The sequence below is a fragment of the Solea senegalensis genome, unplaced genomic scaffold (genome assembly GCF_019176455.1).
Source record: "Solea senegalensis isolate Sse05_10M unplaced genomic scaffold, IFAPA_SoseM_1 scf7180000012649, whole genome shotgun sequence".
NCBI lineage: Eukaryota > Metazoa > Chordata > Actinopteri > Pleuronectiformes > Soleidae > Solea > Solea senegalensis.
Genome location: NW_025320663.1, coordinates 17,223 through 33,052, shown reverse-complemented (window position 1 = coordinate 33,052; position 15,830 = coordinate 17,223). Strand labels below are relative to the sequence as shown.

The window sequence follows — 15,830 nt, the reverse complement described above, 5'->3', positions numbered from 1 at the left end:
GGATTTCATGTTTGTTTGCAGAAGTGATGAAATTTAATTTATATTCCCTGAATGCATGTTGAAGCTGCTCCTCGAAGCTCAACACACTGTAGATCCTGCAGAGGTGATAACATTTACCAGGGTCTGTGAATGCATCTTGTTAGCTGGTCTTGTTAGCTTAACGTGCAGTGAACCCTGCATTATATATCCTTGCTCGCATGTGCTGGAGGTATTCTAATATTCAACAAATAATGCCCATCCTTACTCAAGATCTGAGTTTACACAATGATTACACAACTACACACAAGTGAGGAAGTATGAGCCCTTAATATATGAGTGCTCTTCATGAACAACAACTCCATGTTTCCTGCAGAGAGTGTGTCCAGTGCCGAGCTTTTGGCACAGGTGAGAAGAAGGACACGTGTGAGCTCGAGTGCAGCTACTTCAACCTGATTAAAGTGAAGGACAGAGACAAGCTGCCTCAGCCCAACGACGCCACTTATCCTGTGATGCACTGTAAGGAGAGGGACGCCAACGACTGCTGGTTCTACTACACCTACGCTGTCAACAACAACACAGAGAAGGAGGTGCATGTGGTGGACACACTGGGTAAGAGGACATGAACCAGAGTGTGGAAGGTCTCTCTTACAGAGGAAGCTAATTACAGAGGGTGTGGTTGGGTTCCAAAAAATAGATCATTTGTTTATCTGTGTATGGCTGTGACTTTGTCTGACTGTTGTTTTTGTCACATTCACACAGTTTAAGGGAAACATTGCAAGTCAGGTTTCTTTTTCGCCTTTTTCTCTCCACAGCAGCTACAATTGTGGAGTACATATTTGTACAACATCCATCCATCCATTGATTGTCTGCCACTTTATCCTCACTGCTGTAAAAACTCAGCACTGACACCCAAAAATAACGCTATCACTGCCTTTATCTTATTGCCGATACCTGATCCCTGATCTTGCAAGGCTGGTTTTCCGCTAACAGACAGTAGGGGTGTTGAATACAGGCCCTAAATCTCCCTGCAACAAGCCATTTAACCATCACAATGACTCCAAAGCTGTTAAATTACTGCATAGTTGCATAGCTGCTTTAATTTAAGCTGCCTAAACAATGCATCATGTTGTGCATTTCAGACTGCCCTGCAGGCCCTGACATCATCCCAATCGTAGCTGGTGTGGTCGCCGGCATCGTCCTGATCGGCTTAGCCCTACTGCTCATCTGGAAGCTGCTGATGATCATTCATGACAGGAGAGAGTTCGCCAAGTTTGAGAAGGAGAAGATGAATGCCAAATGGGACACGGTGAGTCTCTGCAACCACAACCAGCTTTATGAAAAAGGAATGTTTTTTTGATTCTTGGCATAGGGCTCGGTTGAGTAATTGAAATGTGGAAAACAGGTGTTGTTTGGCTTGATTGCAGAGCCACTCACTGTCAAGGAATGAACTAGTGATAATTTGTTGTTGTGAGCAGATGAGATTTACAGACTTGTTGACACCATCACAGTTTCTCACTTGACTTCTCTACTGTCCCACAGCTGCAGAGACAGAATGAATTTGTTGCTTTTGAGTGGCGCTCAAACTGAAAGGGAAAAATGTCAGAGATTGTCTGGACTTTTTTGGGAATGTTATGCACTCTGAGCACAGTTACATTTTTTGAGAGGTGGCCATAGCTCCTCCCCGCCATATTTCTTCCCCTCTGTAGAATCACTCATCAGTGATATGCAGTAATATGCCTCCACCTAGTGGTTACTCTGTGTCATAGCTATAGTGTCTGTGGGTTATAGGTTGTTTTTTGATCAATGCTGCAGTGCACCACTCTCTGTGTTGAAATTGAGCAGGACAGTCTGTATCTCCATACGATTTTAATCAACAAAGAGAGGATCGTAAAACTAAAGCTGATATGGGTTTTCTGAAAAGATTATAAAGTAACTGAGCAAGCAAACCTTGTCGTCATTATCAACCCTGCTATCTTAAGCCTCAGAGCAGAATTAGTCTTTAATAATTTAATGATGGTGCTGTTCAGTCAGGGCGAGTTGGCCTTTGTTTATTTAGGTGCAGCAATGTTGTAATTTCCTAAGTTCTTCACAGGTGCAGAGAAGAGAAGGAAACATGTTCAAACTATCTGCACACATGAGATCCCTAAATCAGAGCCTCTGTACGAGGGGTTTGTCATTCCGTCTCTCTTTTAAAAGACAAGTGCTGTTGCATCTTTACTTTTACCGCTCCCTTTCTTTCTCATGTCATCTTGCCTCCACCTTGTGTTTTTTTTTCTCTTTATACATTTACTCCTTTTTTCTGTGCTGTTTTACTTTTCTCCCGCTGAACTCTCTTCTGTCCTCATCCTCCTGCCTGTAGCAAGAAAACCCCATATACAAGAGTCCTATCAATCAGTTCCAGAACCCAGGCTATGGACGTAAAGCCGCTGCTGCCCTTTGAGTTTGTATTTCTTTTACTTTCCACTTCATTTTCCTGCATGGGCTATTTCTGTTTGCACTTCCTTGCTTTCCCTCGGTTTCAGTTTCTACAATTTCTTTATCATACACCTGCAAATATACCTATTATACATCTAAAACAAATACGAAGAGTGATATTGCTTTTTTATTTAAAAAGAAAAACAGCATGAGTGTGCAAAAAACAATGTTCAGGCTACAAATATAAAAACTGGTAAGTCATATGTTCACATGAGGCATACGCTGTACCTTTGAGTCTTTGGTCATAAGGCATGACAGTGTGCTGACTGTAATCTAAATGAATGCTTTGTGTTTACTGGTAACCCAAAATATATTCTACTCACCCACATAGTTTAAATTAAAGTATGATTGGTGTAACCGAACCCTTTCTAATTTTGCTTTTCAGGGTGAAAACCCCATCTACAAAAGCGCTGTCACAACTGTGGTCAACCCCAAATATGAAGGAAAATGATGACAATGAACTTCTGCTATTGAAATATTTGATATCTGCAGCATTCAGTTTGTTTGTGATCTGAGTTCTATGTAATTTGTTCCTGTCACCTTATCATTATAATGCACCATGCAGCCACTGCATCTGTACTTTTACTAACACTTATGAATTACCTGCATTTGTTTGTATTTTAGATGTACAGTTATACAATATGTGTATATACTTTAAAGTTGCATATCTGCAGAAGTTGAAGTAATGTTTCTTTTGGTCCTGCCATAGCACTGGTATGGGCAGACAGTTTAGCTTTTTTTTAAAACACAGTGAGGACAATACAACAAAACAGAATCTGAACAAGAATTCTTCAGCTCCTGTCTGTTAGTCTCTGTTTTTCTCTCTTCTCCTATGTCTCTGTGCACTGACTTCCTGTGTGTCTCTGTGTGTTCCAGACATGACCTGAGTTAAATGTGTAAACTCAGGTCGACCATAGCTGCACATTACGTCAATGTGTGTGTGTGTGTGTGTATATAAAGTATATATATAGAAATCAGTTACAAAAGGAAATAGTGAACCATATTTAGCATCCATCTCAGACCAGACAATGTCATTGAATCACAAAGAAAATAGTCTGCAGTGGTTGTAAATGTAGTTTTAAACTGCAGATTAAGGAATATCTGATGCCTAAAATTGAGTTCTGTTGTCTGTCCTAAAGAACTAAATAAGCAAGCTGAATATTAATATCAACTATTGTTTTTTGTATTGTTGATATACTATCACAAAGGGATTGTATACCACTTTTTAATGAAATTGTGGTGATGCTGAACAATCAAAGGATTTGTAAAGTTACAATGAACTAATGAATTGTTTTTATTTGTTAAGTGCAGTAACATAATTAGTCACTCAGGTTTTCCTCCTGTGTTTTTGTCACATATGCCAAAAACCTGTGTTTTCTGTCAGCTTGTCCGATAAACTGGTGAACTTGTGTGCGAGTGAGTTTGGTATGTTGTATTCAACATATTTGTTCAGATGTTTTGAGAATCACCTCTGAAATGTATTCACACCCAAATGCCTCTGAAGTACAACACACAAGCCTTTTCAGTATTGTTTTCAAAGTGCCTTTTATTTCAATACCAGGTTCTCTCTCTGTGCTGTTTGAGTTATTTATTAAATAAAGTACAAAAGCTGTCGTGTGTCATTCCTGTTCTCATATACTCTACATACATAGCACATACTACATACTACATACAGCATGGACATTTCTTTCTCTTCTTCTCTTTTTCAGAATAAGCACCAGAAAAGTGAGTTATGACATATTACATCTGGAAGCAGCTCCAGTATTTTGAAGGCCATTCCTGCTGAACCCGCCGAGCAGTTGGCCCACACTGTCAATGAGCACATATACACAGTTCATACATGATTAGCTGCAGTATAAAGCTTTGCTCATAGCATAGTACTTAGTTTTAGTTAAACATTTGGAGCATGAGTTATCCATTAGCTATCCGGTCATGGCTTGGCACATGAATGGCCACATGTGTTTTATCTAGCTCAAGACCTACATTGATAAGCTCCTTCAGGAATTTTCAAGCCAATCCTGCTCAAAGATGGCCAATGTCCCCATTTTACAAAAACACACAATATATTTTTCAACTGGACTGAGACTTGACAAAGAATGTGTCCAAATCAGTGATTACATCAGGAATTACTGATTCCTCCTCATGACCCTCCATGATCTTGCCTCTCCTGCAACCTCACTGACCTCTTTTGCCACTTCACTCCCACTTGTGACCTATGGTCTGTAGGTGTCAGTCTCCTCGCCCTTCACACCGGCTACAAGCACCAAATGATGTTATGATCCTGCCCAGTTTGGTTATTAAACTCTGTGAGAACCATAACTCAAAAAATAATAACTAATACAGGATCTTAATGGAATATTATTGGAATGTAAGAAATCAATTAATGTTGGTGGTGATCTGGAACCAAATAACCAAGGCTTTGAGCACATTATACTTAAAAAAAAAAAGAAGAGATAATCAAAGGGTATCAGCACATAAAAGGACAAGACTTGGAGCCCAGTTGTACCTGCTTTCAGATATAGTAAAATAATGACAAATTGGTGACATCATTAAGACATTTGTAAAAACACATAAATCATTATTCACAGATGTGTTATAAGTTAATACCTTTAATTAGTTAGAATGAATAAATAAACAAAATACAAAGAAAGGGCAATAATAATAGTTAAAAAACGGACAAACTTTCTATACGCTACAATAGTATCTGATTTTATTATGCTTTGGCGTCAAATCTATTACGTAATCGTGAGTAACCGGATGTGTCTGTAAGTAAAACCGGAAACTGATGAAGTGAGGTCTTCGATAGGCACATATCTCTGGTGCAAGCTGTAAACAAGAGCGAAAGTCGTCTCTAACACGTCGTTGAAAACAGTCTGCTGTAGCTGTTTTACGAGGTTGACACAGCTCACAGTGAAGGGGAAATGGAAGACGACATATTGACGACGCTGAAAATTTTGATAATAGGAGAAAGTGGTGTTGGGAAGTCCAGGTAAGCTCAAGTTATCTCCCAAGAAAATGATGGCGTGGCTCGCTGTTGCAGCTGTTAGCGTAAGCTAGCTGCTGCTACTAGCCTAGCAGCCAAGAAAGTAATGCCAGGGACGGGGATACAACTGTGTTTAAAAGACAAGGGGCGACTCGGCTGTGGTTGTCCTCTTTTTTGTGAACAAAACATGATAAACAGCTCACATTGCGGCTGAAACGAATTAAATGTAGCCTTGTTTTTGTTGGTTTAAAGCTAACATTGGGTCACTGTATGTGTGACATCATATTTGCTCACAAATAGCGTATTAGGTTAAAGCGTGGACAGTGAGTCTAAACCAACAAAGACTTTGTCGTAGTACGAGCCGCTTCTTTTGGTACTGTATGTAAAATTGTTTCCCCCTATATATGACCAGTATTTAGCGTTAGCTTTCACTTGGTGTTTCCCAATCCCAGCAACCGTCATGTACAAGGAGTGGCTTAATTCTTAGGTTTGACCGCAGTTGAAGGGCTCTAAAGGTCTGTATGGCTTTCAAAATAAAATGTCTTGTCTTAAATGGGAGCTAGAAGTTCTTGTTGCAAACACAAATTAATCAGCAAAGTTTCATGTTGTTGTAAAACAACATTAGTCTGGCAGTTCACCCAGTGTAGTATGACAGTAGAGAGCTTGGTCAGCCAGCCTGAACCATTAACCACTCACTGCAATTATATTTTACAGCAGTATTGTCTTCCAGAGCCACTCATTGCTGGCGTAAGCCTCTCAACCATTGAATTTGCAAGTGGACAAAAAAAAAATCATCTTTCGGTGCAGACTAATGTTCAAGCCTCATGTTGTCTAAATAACAAGCACAGAAAATTTGCACAAACCACAAAATTTCGAGACTGGGATGTTAAGTGTGCTCAACAAGTGATCCACACGGACAAGCGGGACATAATTTTGGATTACCTAAGTGTGAGCCCAGGAGTTATCAATTGTATCAATTCATGCTGTCTAGATCACAGAATGTCAGCAGTAATAGGTAGCAATCATAACCTTACTGGTAGTTTCTTTCTTCCAATGATATCCTTTTTATCCGATTTTTTTCCCCCTTCTCATTTCATCCCGCAGGGCTGCTGGTTTGCTTACTGTGATGGCAGCCTTGTAATGAATGTCCTCAGAGGAGGGACTGAGTTTATGTCAACATTATAAACATAGACCTGGGTTTGCTTATATAGTCTGTGTCTAGCTGCACTGTACGCTGGCTGCTTGTGCATCATCCAGGCCAAGGGCGTTGTTTCCATGTGCCAGTTTTGTATCATTATTAAATAGGCTTTTGCATAATACAATTAACAAATTAGACTCTGAGTAGTTTCAAACGTCATCATTTCAATCCTTCTGGACCAGTTGCTTACTACTTGATTAATTTTTGAATAGCAGATTTAGCGCAATTAAGTTGTTTCCTTGCAATCTGTTGTGTTGACGTCCTCTAATCAAAAGGCAGATGTCTGCCTGGCAAGGAATACATGCAAGTTTCATTTCCCCTGAACAAATGACGTATACAGAATATATTTTTATCTCCAAGCACAACTCATCTGCTGTAAGGAGCTCACATATTAAATACACCTTGCATCCCTCCTGATGACCCTTGAGGGAAAATAAGAAAATTATGCTCGGTTCAAGGGAATAGAGCGAGTTTATTCCCATCATCAGCACCATGATTAAGGCATTTGCACTGGATGAGTCATAGTTTAGAAATGACCCCTGTCCTCCTTACTAGAATCTAGAGGTAATATCATCCGGACCTTGAATGCAAGTGAAGGGCAAAGTGTTCAATAGACAGAGATACAGAATTAGATAAGTCTGGGGCCGCAGGACAAGTTCTGTGAGCCAGGCAAATGGAAACCTGAACCTAGTCCAAAAGCTGGCGTGAATAGTATTGTTGAAAGAATTTCACATTCAGCTGTTTGTTAGTGATTAATAACAGGACTAAACATTCTTATTTCCTTCTTCCTGCCAACAGCCTCCTTTTAAGATTCACAGATGACACGTTTGACCCCGAACAGTCAGCCACAATAGGTGAGTAATCCATCTGAGCTCAACTAATGAAAAACTAAAAATGAAAATAAGAACTGGTGGTGGCAACTGCAAGTCAGTATAAACACCAGTCAGTCAAAATCAGCCACAAGCTTTATTTCTAGAAAACAAAAAAAAAACACTCGGGCCCAAAGTTGTGGTTCAGCTGGTTGAAATTATATTGAGAGTTGTTCCTATGGTTTGCCCAACCCTTTTACAATAATGTATTTTATTCTGATGTAGTCCTCTACAACCACCGTAATAAATGTATAATTTAACGCCTCACAGAGTTTCTTGTGTACATTTATGGAAAACATCCCTATAGCTCTATTGAAGGATTTGTATGTAAAAAATTAAATTGAAACACTGGCCTCTCTTATCAGAATGGCACAGCTGGTTTATTGACAATTTATAGTTACAGCCCAATACTAAGCGAAATACAATTTATGTTGTGAAAAATGGCTGTAAGTGTAGCTCCTCATAGACTCATCTTTTGGTTAACACAGGATTGGTTCCTCACAATACCTGGCAACCACGATTATGTGGAGAGGAGGGTGGGGAGGCAACACTTTCCAAAAAAATGTATTTGGATTCCAGGACTTGTTTTAAACTTACATTGCGTACTTTAATATTACTGTCATTTTTTTTTATTTAAGCAGTCTAGAATTCCACATTTGTCAATCTCAATATGTTTAAAATGTTTTTTTTGCTCTCCTAACTAATGTGATTATTTTGGGGTGGTGGTGGTGTCAGCTCACAGTGCTGTCTTTGTTAAAACTACCAAAAGCACATATTACAATATTTTCGAAATAGTGAAACACATTTTCTCCAAGGTCACGGCATGGGGAGCTACTGTGTTACTTTGCCAGTTGTGATTCTTTGCCAAACAGATGTCTTTTACTGGACTTCAGCCTCTCTCATTGACTTTGTCAGATTCAGACAAAAGTCAGTTTTATTCTGGGATTACACAATCTCAATTCAGGTCTTTTTTTTTTACCTTCACCACCAGAAAATGGTTAATTTGAGGTTTTATTTCTCATTACATTGTCACAATCATCACTTAATTATATATTGTTCAAAGGTATTACTGAGTTAACATTGAAGCACTCTGATATCTTATTTAAGATAAAGACATTTGGCAGAAAGGTTGTAACACGAGGCAAACTGGGCTGGAAATAGTTAAAGCTACAGAAAGCATGTGCGCATGGTCCACGCGGAGTCAAACTGGAGGTGTGCGCAGATTCATCCACTTTGGGTCAGTGCATATCAGTCCAGAAATGGGCAATGACAAATTTTATGTCACGCTGACCCGAGGGGACCTCTGTACACATGCAGACATGGAAAGTATGACTCGGCCCCTACCCTGCTTTTTGACATGCATTGTCCAGACATTCTCAGGAGATTGTGTGAAAGTGCTGTATATAAGCACACAAATGTCCACAGAAGTCACTCTTTACACTCCATCTTGATGCCATCTACATAGCATAAGCTCTGAATAATGAATCTCTTGCTGTCATGAACACGTCTGACTTGATACAGTCGTCCACTACATTTATCTTATTTGAACACCAAGCTCCAGAAGTACATTTAAACAGAGCAAGGTAAAGGCAATCCATTGTCTTCTGACAGCATCTGTTATTGTTTTAAATGTAACAGGATGTATTGTGATGTTGTAGCTATTTCCCTGAGTTGACGAAGGGTTGTTTTTGAGGTCCACCGTGAACGACGTAGCCTGTGGGCATCAGTGCAGCCATGACTTCGAGTTTAGTGGCATCTTGTTGTATTATGATATTACGAACAGATGCTTTAGCATATGCTCTCTGTGAAAGGAATTTGTGGTAAATTAAAGCAGGAAACATACTGGTCCGGTTTCAGTGAAGTGTTTAGTGTAAACTTCTCCCCATATGCATCTGGCAACAGTATCTGAGCAACCGTGCTGGACTTGAGGGAGGGCAAGTTGTTGTGATTGACTGTGTGACCAGACTGTATATTTGTGTGTGAGTCATATATCCTCACCTTGTCTTGGTGCCCTCTTCTTTCTCCAGTCCCATATGTAAAAACAAGCCCATCACAAGTGTACATTTCCCTGGTAAATCTGTCAGTGGATCCAAAAACTCTGGCCAGTTTGACATCCAGACACTGCACGCTCTGCTCACTGAGACACTGCACAAAGACAATACAGACGATTTACTTGTAGAGGGCAATGGGGACAACATTGTTATTTTCATGTAAATGTCCCGACCTTTGGGACCTGGCAGAGATTTTAATGTTGAATCATTGCTGTCTGAGCCATTTTACAGGTGGTGGATTTTTTTCCCCCCCTTTCATACAGACTTGTATTGATATTCTTTTAAGACATTAAACCACACCACCTTTTTTTGTTTTTTTATGAATACACAGACTTGCCATAATTTAAATCCAGAACATGGGATTGGCTTGATGCCAGTCTGAGTAGTCGGGGTTAACAGAAGTTCAACGACATTGTGTGGTGTGTGTTTTGACAGTTCACCATTGGTAATCACAGTCTGTCTGTCGCCATTCTAATATTCTTGGCAGTAATTGGCCAAACCTGTAAGAGTCATCATGTTGTTAGTGAAGCAGGATGTGGTCATCATGAAGCTATGTCTGATTGACTGTCTTTTCATTGTCTAGGTGTTGACTTTAAAGTGAAGACCATCTCTGTGGACGGAAACAAGGCAAAGTTGGCCATATGGGTAAGTGACAGTCTCTGTGGGTATAGTCGTGCTTAACAGTGGCAAACAAGTGGCAGTTGTCTATTAGTGAGAGCATTCAGGTTAATTGTCAAACTCCTCGTGTGAGTACAGACTGGCCGTTCCCTCAAATGTCCACAAGATGGCGGTTTTGTAACATCATTTCAGCCTGCATGCTGCATGCGGGACACCAATGAGTCAGACTTGTTGTTTATGTCTGTCTGCCCTGGTTTTCCTTCTGAATGAAATGTGTTGGGCAGTTGCACTGAGCTGGTTGTGTTTTGCAGGACACTGCTGGACAGGAGCGCTTTCGAACCCTCACGCCAAGTTACTATCGTGGTGCCCAGGGAGTTATCTTGGGTAAGCCAAACTGTTAACACCACCATCACTGTGCGTGTGCATGCGTACGTGCGTGTACGTCCATGTGTTCATGTGTGGGGGTTGTGTGTGCATGTGGAGGAGTGTTGTGGGTTTGCCCTCTTCACTTCACAGTCGCTGTAAAAGGAGTGATTGCTTTTCATCCTGTGACCCACACACACGCACACGCTGTGGCCTGTCTCTCTGGAAGTTAGTTTATACCCTCCTCAAATGGACATGCATGTACAGCATGAATATGCACACGCAGAGGAACTTAGTTAAACCTCAAAAACAGACTTCCTCCACAGCCTGTGGTTTTTGACCATTCTAATGACGTACAAAGAAACAGAAGGTGCACTGCTATAGAACTAGGAATATGAGAGTGTTCTTCAAAAACTTCAAACCCTTTGGTTTTATCAGCCATGTGTTTTTAGTTATCACTGTATTATTTTAGTGATTTTAATGTCTTTCTTTTATTATTTAATCAAGTATTTTGCTGGCGCTTCAAAAAGTTCAAATGACTTGTGAGTAAAAGTTTATAATGTCTCTCCATTTTAGTTACAATAACATTTGTTCAATTTAATTTACCCATGAAGAAAATGTTTTGAAGTTAACAATATCATCAGTGGTTCCCACAGACTCAGATTCAGTACGTGCACAGCGACGTGACTATGTTTTAATGCCCATCTGTAAAGATGGTTTTGATTGTCTAACTGATTTTACTCTGAGTATCTCTCGTTCATTTGCTTTTCCAGTGTATGATGTCACACGGCGAGAAACCTTTACCAAGCTTGATAACTGGCTCAATGAGCTGGAGACGTACTGTACAAGGAATGACCTTGTGAAAATGCTGGTTGGAAACAAAATTGACAAGGTGAGTGGGCTTTTCTATGAATGAATATCAAGTGTTTTTGTTCCAGTTCTGCCTTACAAGGTTGTTTGATTAGATACAGCAGCTCATTATTTTGCCGTTGGCTGACATGACTTTTGAAATTAATACTTTTTGAAAAGACTTGTCTACTACTATGATTAATTCTTAAAAAGAAAATTCTGTATGATGGGATGCATAAAATCTAAATAGTATAAGACTATTTTTTTTGAGTACTTATACTAGCCAACACTTTCAATCCATAGAAATATGTATTTATATACAAAGTAACAGACTGTTACATTTGTTTCAGTTGCTTTTTAATGACATCCTCTGCTTTGTGGAGCTGCATCATAAAAATAAATGTTCTAAATGCTCCTCTATACTCAATAAAATTATAGTATGAGGCTGCGCAGCATCTGGGCCTGCAAATAATTCACAATAAAAGCCTTGTGGAAAAAAATGAGGTGCTTTTACTTTGAAACGGGTGCAGGACATGTTGTGTTTGTGACACATGCGTCAGATATAGACGCCTACCTGCTCTTTTCAGAGCTGAGATTCACCAGCTGTAATGAGGCATCTAATCGCCAGGAGCGCGCAGAGAGTGAGCGAAGGAGAGAGGTGGTCGGCCGGCGTTACACTTTTTAAAAAAAACGATCATTGTGTGGTGTATGTAACTTAAAAAAAAGGTGGAATACATAGCGTATTTGGGAAGACGGCCGACAGGATCAGTCACTTAATCAAGAGGTAAGCTGAAGTTCATGCTGCTCCCCTACGTCAGTTAACTAGGTCTTTTGTTATTGTTTTGATTGAGGTAGCGACCCCAGTGACAGAAATTACACACTCCACATTTAAGTATCATTAAATGGTCGTCATGTCCCTCCAGGGCTGTAGCCTTTTTTTTTTTAATACTTGTTAAACCATATAAGTGACTCCCTGCCTCCCCTCCCTCCCTCAGTGATCTCTTCTGCCGAAAAGATGGAGCATTTCTCCCCATTTCTCAGATTCTTCCTTCTCATCCGTCACCAGTGTGTATATTCCACTGAAAAAAACCAAATGAATCACCAGAAATGGTAGTATATTTTTGTACAAAAAATAGATGAGCCTACAGCTATTTGACAAATGACATAACTAAATGACCATGGCTGCCCCACTCTGATATTTCTGACAGCTGGTCTTTTACCAGGGTACCAGAACCAGTCTGCAGGGATAAAAATGCCCACTAAGTAGAGTATTATAAATTTATTGTGTCCTGTTCTTTGTCTGTGAAAATCACTTTTCCTCTCTCTGCTCTGTGAAGACCACAGTAGCTGACAGCTCTCTGCCCAGCAGACCTCAAATAAGCCATTACTCTCTTTTGTTTTAGGAAAACCATGAGCTAGACAGAGCAGAAGGTCTGAAGTTTGCGAGAAAACATTCCATGCTTTTTATAGGTAAGTTGGGAGGATTCCCTACTCTGCAAAGACCTGTGGGGCGTCAGTTACAGCAGACGGCTATACCGGGGAAGCTGCTGTAGAAATAACTACCACAGTTGCTGAGGAATGCTAGCATAGTTCTATTTATAAATCAGGATTCATGTGTCATCTTCCATGTGTTTTTGTTTTTCCCTTGTGCTTTTATTTTATACATTTGTCATTGAAGGATTACGTAAAAGAGCTGAAACGACATGCATTTTAAGTTTAATAGCATTTTTTATCTCCATTAAGTACTTTAAAATGTTACTGTTGAAATTATTTGTTGGAACGGATTTTCATCTTCTCAAGGTATTTCCAAAGGTAATTGTTTATGAAATAGCCTTTTAAGTAAGCTTGCTTTCCTCATACTGTGGCTATTGCCATTAGGTTTCTGGGTATTGTCACACACGACAGCATTTTGTTGACTGCAGCCCCTAAATAAGTGTCTGTAATTATTATTATTATGATTGTTAAGACATTTTCCACAACTAGATGATGACATCAGGATGCAGATGAACGATCCGCTGTTGTATCTGTGTCTCGTCTTCATTCCTGTCCTTCCTCTGAACACACACGTCTCATCTTTCCTTTCTTATCTCACTTCTGTCTCTCTGTCTGCTCCTGCTGTCTTTATTTCATTATTCTCCCTCCCTCCTCATATACTCGGTGCTCCCAGAGGCGAGTGCTAAGACCAGAGATGGCGTTCAGTGTGCATTTGAGGAGCTGGTGGAAAAGATCATCCAGACTCCTGGTTTATGGCAGAGTGAGACCCACGGCCGAGGAGTCCAACTCAGCGACGAGGACGTGGGCGGTGGATCTTGTGGCGGCTACTGCTCCCTGGTCTAGACGACATTTACATAACATCCCCAAACACACCTGCACACATATGAAGACAACACACCCACCAACAAAAACACAAATGCACTCACTTGAAAGAACACTCCTCTTCCCACTGTGTGCTTCCCAGTGCTGAGGTGACATAAAGGCAGTTGAGGACTGTCTCCGCTCTGCTGAAGGGTTGACCGTCCACACACACACACACACACACACACTACCTGTGTCCTCACAGACACTACGTTTTGCACACTTCTTAATAACGACGCTGAGCTCAAATGCAAACGCAGCTCAGCTTTCTTTTCATTGGAATTCAAGTGAGTTGATGCTCCTCTTGTTTTTCTTTCTTTTATGTTTTTTTTGCAGTTTAAGACCCTGGGTCAAAAGTATTCCTTTTTCAGTTTGTCAGTTTATTTATCATTCAGTTTTTAACTGTTAACAGTTAATTCCAAATGTGTCAACCAAAATCTGCCATGCAAATGGCTTGAGGGGGATAATAGGGAATAGGAATTTTTTTTGTACCCCAGATTGCTGTTTTTTGTACTCGCAGCATCTAGCCTTAGCGCGTGCATCAGGACTGACATGACTTTTCTCCAGTGTTCGCCTTTCTCCTGCTCTCTCCTCTTTCCCCCCACCCCCAGCAATGACACTATGAACTTTATGCTGCTTTTAGAGAAGCTTATCAAGCTGACCTATCTTGTATTCCTTTACAACACTCTCAGATCATCTATCGCTGTCGTCTGCACAACCACCTCATTTCTGTCGAACATAATAGAGTTACCAAATGTTGGGAATGACGCTTTCCTCCATTTGTTGACTCTGACTTCAAACCCTTGGTGTGTTTTGATGGGTGCGTTAATCAAAATAGATTGGCACCAGCAAGCATTCCACTGGGTGCACAGAAAGGGGACGACCTCTTAAAATTGCACAGCTTTTTTCATAATGAGTTGCTTTAACGGAGTGTGACAGACTCGCTGAGACAGATAATATCAGTCGTATCACTAGCACTGCTAGCGCCTGTGATATAGATTCCTTTGACCGTGCAGAGACAAAGGAAAAGTGTTCAATATTAAACTGGACAGTGAGTCATGAGGGCGTTTCCACAGAATTTTGGAAAATGAGAGAAAGAGCTTTGTGCTGCACTTTGCTAATGGTTTTCACAGTACTTCTATCTCTGTGTATATCTGAGAAGCAGTTATAAATGTACTGTACCCCTGACCTCTGAACATGTTTGTGGTTTTTGAGTGCTGGTACATGGTCTGGGAAAATGTAGCTGCGAGAGAGCCGTTGTAACAGGGATATGAATATGACATGGAGAACAAGCATGTCTTATCTGGGGGTTTGAAATATTATCATTTTTTAAAATCTTTTAAATTGCATGGGAAATTCTGTGTGCCATTCTTTTGTCTTTGTTTGTCTGGTGAATGACCTTCAGAGTCTGTTTACTATAAACGATTTTAACTTATACTTCGCTGAATATTAAACCTTGCATCCAGGTGTACCGTTAGGATTCACTGGTTCAGTATAATAAGACAAAAGAAGAAGTAGGCTTTTACTTATTAAGCTGGTATAGCTGTCCTTTTGTGTTCATAAATATGTTAAAACATGTAAAGTTGTGAATTGTGTGTCTTTTAGGAATGTTGGTGGATAATTCCTGTATGAATTGTTTGCTGAATGTATGCTTATTTCACTTCAGAACCGCCCTGTGTATTAAACTGAATAAAAGTCTTTTTTAACTTAATATGTAGGTGTGATTTCAGACTCTTTGTTGTTGCAAAGCCATAAACATCTGGTACTTCGAGTGCTGCTATGACAACCAATGAAGAATTGCCCTTTTCTAGTAACTGCTTTAATGTCCCAAGTTTTCATAACAGATTTTAACCAATAACTCCGTTGCCATGTTGGAAATGTCACTGTTAGGTGATGGGTCTTTCACTCAGCGCCCTTCACATTCCTCTGTCCTCAGAATAAAGACTTGTGTTTAAACAGTGTCCGAGGAACCACTATCCCAGACGTGTGATCTATCTAAATCATCTTTTTGGCAGACTTCTCAGGAAACACAACCACTGCCATAAGTCACTCTACCAGTGCTTTAACTGGGATGTGCCTAATTCCTAGGC

General features: G+C 40.2%; 2 protein-coding genes across 3 annotated transcripts in view; both read left to right on the top strand.

Annotated features, from left to right (window-relative positions):
* Positions 1-4,065, top strand: part of LOC122759930 (integrin beta-1-like) — a 29,441-nt gene extending 25,376 nt beyond the window's left edge. The window contains exons 14-17 of one of the 2 annotated variants that reach the window (XM_044014939.1): positions 353-588; positions 1,119-1,285; positions 2,339-2,419; positions 2,840-4,065. In XM_044014939.1, the coding sequence (XP_043870874.1) occupies positions 353-588; positions 1,119-1,285; positions 2,339-2,419 (484 nt within the window). In that variant the 3' untranslated portion in view covers positions 2,840-4,065. The remainder of the gene's footprint in view (positions 1-352; positions 589-1,118; positions 1,286-2,338; positions 2,420-2,839) is intronic. The other variant, XM_044014940.1, reaches the window with a different exon arrangement.
* A 1,171-nt stretch (positions 4,066-5,236) lies between these two features.
* Positions 5,237-15,451, top strand: LOC122759931 (ras-related protein Rab-18). Its single transcript, XM_044014941.1, has 7 exons — positions 5,237-5,443; positions 7,434-7,489; positions 10,139-10,200; positions 10,485-10,557; positions 11,310-11,428; positions 12,789-12,855; positions 13,553-15,451. Exons 1-7 carry the CDS (start codon positions 5,376-5,378, stop codon positions 13,720-13,722), a joined length of 615 nt encoding a protein of 204 aa, XP_043870876.1. The 5' UTR covers positions 5,237-5,375; the 3' UTR covers positions 13,723-15,451.
* Positions 15,452-15,830: the final 379 nt, after the last annotated feature.

What these genes read in the sequence shown, in the direction of transcription:
- LOC122759931 (XM_044014941.1), top strand. Translation starts at nt 5,376, where the DNA reads ATGGAAGACGACATATTGACGACGCTGAAAATTTTGATAATAGGAGAA. An exon ending in CGAACAGTCAGCCACAATAG is followed by an intron (nt 7,490 to 10,138) that starts GTGAGTAATCCA and finishes TTCATTGTCTAG; the next exon opens with GTGTTGACTTTAAAGTGAAG. An exon ending in TGCCCAGGGAGTTATCTTGG is followed by an intron (nt 10,558 to 11,309) that starts GTAAGCCAAACT and finishes TTGCTTTTCCAG; the next exon opens with TGTATGATGTCACACGGCGA.